General features: G+C 38.1%; 1 protein-coding gene across 1 annotated transcript in view; it reads left to right on the forward strand.

Annotated features, from left to right (window-relative positions):
* Nucleotides 1–2,944, forward strand: part of LOC118321590 (arfaptin-1-like) — a gene marked incomplete in the record, with an annotated part of 13,695 nt that extends 10,751 nt beyond the window's left edge. Inside the window, 3 exon segments of the mRNA XM_035652965.1 lie at nucleotides 22–179; nucleotides 728–902; nucleotides 1,087–2,944. Of these exon segments, the coding sequence (XP_035508858.1) occupies nucleotides 22–179; nucleotides 728–902; nucleotides 1,087–1,242 (489 nt within the window).
* Between the last annotated feature and the right edge of the window lie 6,469 nt (nucleotides 2,945–9,413).

Consider the following 9,413-nt stretch of genomic DNA (forward strand, 5'->3'; position numbering starts at 1 on the left):
CTCTCTCTTTCTCTCTGTCAGGTGGAGTTTGGTCTGAATGCAGAAGCTCAGAAGTTTCTGTGTAAGAGCGGCGAGGCTCTGGCAGAGGCCATTAATGCTTTCACGTTGGACATGAACACCCTGGTCAACAAAACCATCGAGGACACTATGATCAACGCCAAGAAGTACGACGCTGCCAGGTGGGTGGAAAACACACTTTCTGTTTCCTGTCAGCTGGGTGGTCAGCCAGGTGTTACCCAATCAGCAGCGTTTTATCATTCAACAGTCAAACAGCAGAGAAGACACAGAAAGACTAATATCTGCACCAACAGGATCAGGAAATAATCCAGAGTTTGGGCTCAGAAAGCATAGAAATGCCTTCTGGGAAATGTAGGAAAACCACAATCTCTAGTTGACAAGGGAGGACGTGCAGGTCACAAACAAGAGATTTGTTTCCAATTTCCATTATTCATCCCATTTGACATGAACGCAGCATGATGGACGACATTGGAAGGCATTCTGGGAAATGTAGGAAACCATAATAAAAGCAGAAATCACTTCCACTACTTGTTTCCCTGACTTTTTGCTGTCAGCTGTAGATCTGTGGTATTGCTACCGAGCCCCAAGAAAACAATAATAATATTTGTGCAGTAATTATCTGTTGGTGTTCATTTCAGTTATGAAACCATAAGAATATTGTCACTATGAGGGAACCTCTGCTGTAGATGACTGTGTAAATTCCTCCCAGGATCGAGTACGATGCGTACCGAGTCGACCTGGAGGAGCTGAACCTCGGGCCCCGGGACGCCGTCACCCTGCCCAAACTAGAGCAGGCCCAGAAAGACTTTCAGAGCCAGCGGGAGAAGTACGAGAAGATCAGAGACGACCTGTCCGTCAAAGTCAAGCTGCTGGAGGAGAACAAGGTAAGAGATTCTTGGAAACACGTCTTCTTCAAGTGTAAAGTCTTTAGTTTGTGTATTTGGCTTTGTTTTAGGCATTTTATGCTTTTATTAGAGACAAGAGCCTGCAAGGAGAAGCCATCGTCAAAATCTAAATAAAATCTGGTTAGGAGTTGATGAATCCTTCATTGTCGCTTTCTGTCCACAGGTCAAAGTCCTCCATAACCAGTTGTGGCTGCTTCACGGCGCCGTTGCTGCTCACAGTTTATCGTGTCACAGCTTTCTGGAGAAAAACATGCGTCAGGCCAGCGAACACCTCAACAACGCCAGCGTGGACGACCCCTCCTGGCTGGAGGAAAGTTGACACAACAACCAAACCTGGTCACATGGCAGGTGGACAGATGTGGGTTTGGATTGAAAAAAGATGTTTTGGGATAAATGGACACTATTGTGGCAAAAGTTAGGGAGAGAGATTGTTTTGGGATTTTTGGACTAGAAATGTTAGGACAGATGTGAAATTTGGGATAGTCAGTCCAGTGGGTAGGTAGTCTATTTATACCAGAGTGTAACTGGAGTTTGTGGGTTTCATTTCCAGCATCTGGAAAACTAAATGTTTGCACCAGAAACAGGGAATTAGATAGTTTAGAGGGAAAATTATTTTGGATATACTTAATATACCTCCTGCAGGTCTGAAAAGGCTTCAAGGAGGTGGAATTTCATCACTTTCCAGGTCTCAAAGTGTTGTGAAACTGCATGTAAAGGCTTAGAAAGTGTTATTCTGAACAAAAATTGAGGACAAAAGAATCTCTTTACTATACACAGACTTGTGACTTCTGACCTGTTTAACAGAGGCACACACATGTACCCCTCCTGGTTTTCTTGCCTCTGTCTCAGTGTGTTGGGGAGTAAATCCATCTAATCCTCTGTGAGGCACTAAGCCTTTCTTTGAACTTTAAAAATCCTCAGCCACTGCAGTCGGGAACAAAAAAGTGCCTTAACTCCACTTCAGGAAAACAGCTTCACTGTCCGCAGAGGTTGGTTTGATCCACAACTCTGACCTTAAGATAGTTCTGTTTTGGATATGGGTCCAGGTTGGTAGCAGCTTCTCATTTGGAGCCGGCGCTGACCATCACTTCTGCCGGTTAAAATAACATGTTGCTGGCAGCAGATCACATTCAGCTAAAGTTAATACAAGTTATTTGGTAAAAGGCCAAAATCAAACTTCTCTGGTTAATGTGTCCTGTGCCAAAGATTATTGGTGAGGTAAAAGATGTTTTTGCATCACCACTCTATGATTACAAGAGGACCAGACTATGTCCAAGACTAGAGTGATAAATCTACAGAAACAAACTTTATTACATCATATCAGTCATTTATTCTCAGCAACTTAATCGGGACCACCAGTGTTTGGATCAAGTAGCTTGTAAAAAATCAGGTGAAAGTGACAGATGATGGATGGCCACCCATAAAGTTAACTTACCAGCTACATAGTTTTAGTAGCACTGGTCTGGTTGGCTGTTGGTCATTTCACTCACTGGTTTACATGGCAGGAAGCTCAGCAGCCTTCAGAGACCAATTTGAATAGTAATAACGAACCAAAAACTGTCACTATACGTCGACGATTATGCCTCGTTCATAGGTGAAGAAAAGTTAGTTGCCCCCAATATTTCAGGCAATACTTCATCAGTAGACATGATTTAGGTGTTCATTAACTGTCTCTTCTATCTAATAATGTGATATTATTAGTCTTAAAGCCCCTTTTAAAAGTTTAAACCTCAACCACAACAATTTTTTTTAACTCAAACTTAAATTGCGTCCACATGCCACAGTGGTTGGTACTTCTCAATGCACTCCAGTTACATTCCAGTTCATAGACCGCTAATATATTCATTTTATCAGAGAGTTTCACAGTAAGAAACCACTTAATTATCTATCGTACAGACCGATATCCGGGCCAAAACTTCCTCTGCAGTCTGATCAGGAACTTAACACACAAGAATGACAAGAAAGACACATTTATGGCTAATTCTGTAAACAGCATTGATTAAAAAAAAAAAAAAAAAAAAGCTAAACACAATTGGATCAGACGATGCCGATCAGCTCAGAGATTTCTTTTACTAGCCAATACATTCACCATCTTTTGTTCTCCACACAGACTGTTTACCTGCAGGCAACCAAAGCTCGCTCAGGCGTGAAAGTACTCGCACTACAAACTGAAACCAGAATGCTTTCGATGCCAAAATCTTTGTCGTTTTTCTACAGATTCTGCATTCATGTGCAGATATCTGTCTATAGAGATTAATTTTTCAAAATAAAGTCGCTTGTTGCTGTTAATTTTTTTGTTTATTGGTAATAAAAAGGCCACTGACATCCTTCATCAGCAGCCAAATAAATAATGTTTGTCGTCCTCCCAATAAAAGGCTTCATTATTATGAGCCATCGTTCATGTTTAAGCAATTTTGCCAAAAGAAATTTTAGTTTTTGAATCATTATATCCCATTTAGCTGAACATACTAAATAAATGTGTCGCATTTGTGTATTTTTTGTCTTCTGATTGAGACCAAAACTCTCATCCTGTTCACTATTTGGTGGACAAAATAACAGAAACACTTTGACTTTGATGCAAAACGACGTAACAGCCGGACCTTTTGATTGTGTTGATTTGCTTCATAATGTCAAACTGTTGTTATTTTATCCACCTGCTGAATGTCCTTGCACTCTTTGCACTCAAAGCGTAATCTGCCTTTAAATATTTCCTGTGATACAATATGTGAATTTACTCCTTTCTGACTTGTTTTTGTTTATGTGTGAATGTGTTTGTGTCACTGTACCTCGGGCCTGACAACAACATCATCTATGCAATGACTGTAGATGCTTTTCTCCGAAACCTCACCTTTAAAAAAAGAATATATGTACACTGCTAATGTCTCATCTGAGTTCAGTGTTGCCTTAAAGGGAAATTCCACTCAATCTAAAAATGAAGGAACGGTGGTTCCTGTGATGTGTTCAAGGTCAAGGACAGGGTTTTACTTTAAACTGTACCAACAATCTGTTTTTGATCGTTTGTTGGTTTGATATAATTATGAGGATTTTGAATCGGAAAGTTCATTTTTGACCTTGGAAATGGTACTCAAGGAACTTACTTACTAGCTTTTCCCCCAGACTTTCAACTGCAAATAGAAAAACTTTATTAATTATAAGAAAAAAAGAAAAGAGCCAGTAAGTCGATGGAGTTAAACTCACTAAGGAAGACCAGGAGATGAGGTTGAAAGCCCTGGAAGATAGGTAGTGAGTTGTTTTCTAAATAATTATGTCATTTTGAACTTTTTGTGATCAAGAGAGAACTAAAAAGAGAAATAATTACATATACTGTCTATTTCATATCGTACATCACAGTAAAAATTATGGTTGATTTTTAAATTTTGTGCTATTTCCCTTTTCCCCGTTTGTTTTCCACCACTGTTAGACAAAAAGTAAAAGCAGCAGCAGTGCCGTTTGTGTGAGTCACTGTGGAGGGAAAGTTTGGGGGATGATGAGTGATGATGAGGGGTTTTCAGTGTTGGCCTTTCTCCAGCGGACTGATCCTCATCCTCGTAATAACAAACGTTTGAGGAAATCCTCTCAGAAGTGAACCGCTGACCCTGAAAAACACCCCGCAGTCCTTTTCTGTCAGACCAAAGTTTAAATGGGAATTTAGTCATTTTTATTTGAATTATAAGGACCAAAATGTATATATAACAAATAAATTGTTTTTTATGTTGAAATGTATCTTACGTATTAAAGCTGCCAAATAAATCTATCGAAAGCAAAAATACGACTTTTTTTTTGTGGGGAAAAAAGTGAATTTCTGGTTTATATTAGTCATAATCAAACTTTATGCATAATTCTAAGATTATTAACTGTAATTATTATTATCAGCTTTGGTTTCATGTGAGTGTTAAAACCTTCAGATTTCAGGTGTTTTCCACAACACACAGTTTGGGTTTCACTTTCACAATGTTGGAAAGGAACAAGAGGTTCAGATCTTAAGACAAAGCTTTGTTTCTTGGATCTATAATGTTCTGTTAAGTTTCCTTTTAAATAAAGATCTGCAGGATATTATTCAACATATATGGAGAAGATTCCTGTGGACGAATGCTCATAAATAAACATTAACTGAAGCCAAAGAAAAAAAATACTAATTAATAAAGTTTCTTTACATGAAACCTACAAAGAGAAGTTAAGTACTGTAAATGTAAAGTTCTGGATAAAATCAAATTTATTTAATATAAACAACCAGAAAATAATGTTATTTATTGTTAACGTTAAGTTGAACAGAAAAGGAATTTCGTCTATATTCGGTGCAAAACAAAAACAAAGTAATGAGACAAATATAAATACAAGAAGAAAAAAGACAAATATTTTTTTTTAAAAAATTATATTCGGTTTTCCATCATATTCTATCGACCAAATTGGTGACTTATATTTGAGTTCAAGCAAACTTCATCTGATTGTTCCCAAATGTAAAAAAAATCTGTTTTTGTTCATAATCAATAGCAAACATCCTAGTAAATCCAAGAAATAACAATGCTAGACTAAGATATTATGCAGTAAACACCAGTTCTTCTGATAATTTCACATGTTATCTTCTTTGCGATGTTAAAATCTCCATTTTTGCCTTAACCTCAAAACAACCACTGAATACGTCTGTGTTCCATCACTCACAGAACTGGGACTTTGTGTGTGTGTGCGTGTGGATCTGTCTATAAAGTGTAGTGATTCAGAATAAGATCTGGTCTGTTTGGTTGGTTTGTGCTCTGATTGCTTTAAAGAGCAGCAATTATTCACCAGCACAAGACAACGCAAACACGACTCCATCGTGGTGTCCTGTGTGTGTTGTGTGGTGGGTGTGGTCGTTGGTGTGTGTGTGTCGTGTGTGTGTCGTGCTGCTGTCTGCATCAGCGCTCATTTTCCCAAACATTTCAACAGCAGAATAAAAGTTCTCACAAAAAGACTCTCCTCTCCGTCTCTCTCTCTCTTTTCTTTCTGGGTAGTCCACTCTCTTATTTTTTAAGCGGTTATGCTTTGGACCCAAATGCAAGTGATGGAAAGTGTTGAATTAACTTGTTGTTCCTGACTGTATATAACTAATCAAGAACTGCATGTGTAGGCAAGAGGTCAGATGAGACTTAAAACCCATGTGTTTGTATTTGTGTCGGTGTCACACCTAGGGTACATTCACATTTTTCCTGCGTTTTAACCTGCTAGATTGAACCCGATTTGTAAAAAGTGGAAAGTGTTGATTCAGCTTTGTTGTCTGTGACTGTAAAACCTCTCAGCAACGTTACTAAATGGCGAGGTCAGATGAGACTAAAGCGAAGGTTTAGTACTTAAGCCAGGGTAATTCACCTTTTTGGCTTTTTTAAACTGCTCTCCCCACTTACGACAGTTTTTTGGGGGAGGCAGAAATGTGAATATTGTGTGATGAATGATCACCTTCAGATTATTTGCTTATATCTATTAATGTTGTTTTTAGGCAGCGTAAGGAGGCAGATTCACGCTGACAAATGTGACGATGAGTGTGTGTGTGTGTGTGAAAGAGGGAAGCCTGACTGTTTGGTTTTTTTGCCAAAGGTGGGGGCTTGGTTGAGCTATCTGTGTGTACACACACAACACACACCACACAGACAGGTCCTTCTCCTTTTAATGCAACCTTATAAATCATGATCATCGGGATATGATTAACACATGGTGTTGTTGTGTGTGTTGATCGGTTGTATTCTGGCAGCGTGGGCTTGACAAGAGAAACACCATTCCTTTCCACCTTGAGTGATCACTGCTATGAGCAAACTGGCCTGGGGTCCTCCACCTCTCTCCCTCTCTCTCTCTCTCGTTCTCCTCTCTCTCTCCTCTCTCTCTCTCCTCCCTCCCTCTCTCTCTCCCAGCCGGTGTCAGTGTGTCGGTCGGCTGCTCAGCGCGCGCTGCCTGTGGATGCGAGCCGGAGCCAAACTGGATCAGTAAATCTAGTTTGGTTGTAAAATTGGACGTTTTCAAACGGAGGTTCTGCACAGGAGCGTCCGCGCCGCCGGTTCCGTTCTCTCCGGTGAGTTTTGGTGTAATTTACAACCGATTCCTTATTCTGTTCTCAGCTCTGTTGATTTCACTGTGACAGTCGGTTCATTTCAGCACTGATCGGAATTACCTCCGCAGGCTAACGAGCTATTAAACACGGTGACACTTCACACCAACCAGACTACATTCACATTTTCACCGTTTTTTGGATTAAGCCTACAAGCAGCCTTTGTTATATTCCAATAGTGGTTTGTATTGTAGTGTCAGATCTTTACAGTATTTCGGCAGTTTGTGTGGCACTTAAACTGACTTTAATGTGTTAAATGTTGTGTGTAATATTCCTGATATTAGTTTAATGTATCATACTGAGCTTTTATTGGTCTGATGACACTTTCAGATCATTTTACTATTATTATGTCTCTGTTATATTTCCAGAATATTCCTCCAGTTAGTTTTTGATGTTTTATACTGAATAGTGAGTTTATTTATTTTGGCTCTGTGGTGTTTAATGGGGTTATTGTGTATCTGGGCTGTATCAATATGTATTCATGAAGCTATAGATTCAGCTGTTTGCTCTCCTGTTGAGTTCTTACAATATCCATACTATTTATTTAAGTTTATTTATGGTGCTTTATCTTCATCTACTATCTCTATAATATTCTTTAAATGATTTGTTTCACATCTTTGGTGTTTATTAGAGCTGTAATTGCCTTTTCTGTCCCTCTGCTGCAGTAATAATGTAATATTCACATATTGATTATTACAGTGTGTCTGTGGGGTTTCTCTAATATTCCTGTAGTTATCTGCTTCTAAAACACTTTATATTTATATATATATATATATATATATATATAACCTATAGTGTGCTTGTGGTGCTCAGCACTGTATTTATAGTCACTCTATCACTCTATAAAGTGCTTTATATCCTCTCAGTAATGACATTTAATGAGTATTTGTGATGCTTATTGGTGGTTTTCCACTGTAGCGTCACTATAATGGAAAAAATAAAACGATTATTTTTATTATTAGTTAAACTACTGATTATTTTCTGGATTAACCAGTTAATTATCTGGTCTTTTTATTAAATAATGCCTGTTGCACGTGCCCCGAGAGCATGTTGATGTGTTCAAACATAACTTTACTGTTATATAAGAGTGAAAATAATAACTTATTTCCATTTAACAAGCTGGAACCAGCTGGATTTTGCTTTATAAAATTACTAAAAGGATTCATTGATCATCATAATTGTTGCAAACAGTGTTTTTATGGAGCTCCTGACTGAGTCTGTAATGAATCTGGACATTGTTAAAGTGTTTTATCTCTATGATTTTCTCGTTTTAAAGATTCTTTTGTCCTTTTTACCTTTATTAGACAGACAGGAACAACCCAGAGGAATAAATGTCATTGAACCTGCAGACGCTGGAAGTCTGTCTATATACTGACTAAATGCTAAATGTGTGACATTTACAGTTTTTGCTTTAATTTGAGTGGCCAGGATCATTTATAGCCTGTTTAATAGTTACTGACAACATTTTTACACTAATTTTATAACCTTTTAGTGGATAAAACTGATAAAAAAACAAGGTAAAACCCATTTTTCCTGCTATATAACAATGTACACATGGAATCCAGTAAAAAATGAGAAAGTTTAAACATTAAAAACAACTGTAAGTTTCATCTTCTCTATAATATTCTCTCAGTAGTGAAATCTAGTGAGTTTTTATGGTGATTAAATGTTTTTCCATTATAAAACAGTAAGTTTATCTTCTCATATGGCGTCTATGGTGACTTATAGCTCCACTCTGACTGGAACAAATCAGAAAATCTTCATTTTGGGAGGTTTTCTGAGTATATAATGAGAAGAAAAGTGCACAAAGCAAACTGCTTATGTCTGACCATCAATCAAAAACCATAAAAAACACCCATATTCAGTCTATAAAGAACAAACAAGCAATAAACTCTCCACCAATCTCCTAATAAATGAATCTATCAGCACTGATCTGACCTGAACTAATGCAGAATTAACACTGTACCTGCAGAGAGAGGTTTCACTACATTAGTTAGCAGGTTTTTTAAGGCCTCGGGGGGGGTTGAACCTCACATGATTCAACAACATACAACTCAAGAAGCAGGTCACAGAAAGTGTCACTGAGCGAATGATGATACTCAAAACATAACTTTTCATCCACATTCAAACACTACAACTCTGAACTTTTTAGAGACATTAACGCTCCTGTTTACGGGTCTTTCTTTGCCTGTGTGCATTGGAGAGTCTGCCACACCAGACTCCATTCAGAAATCTGTTAATTTAACACTGTGCTGCTCGCCGGCATACACACATACACTCTGTGCAACCTGACCTTTGACCTTATCTGAATAACATTCCTTCGGCCTAAGTGAAATCAATATTTTGTAGCTTTTTTATGCTTTTATAGCAATTATTCCGCATTAATGAGCCTGCTGCTACAGAAAGGAAGTAAATGT

Source organism: Morone saxatilis, unplaced genomic scaffold (assembly GCF_004916995.1).
Source record: "Morone saxatilis isolate NCDOM2014 unplaced genomic scaffold, NCSU_SB_2.0 Contig12, whole genome shotgun sequence".
In the NCBI taxonomy this organism is placed as follows: domain Eukaryota; kingdom Metazoa; phylum Chordata; class Actinopteri; family Moronidae; genus Morone; species Morone saxatilis.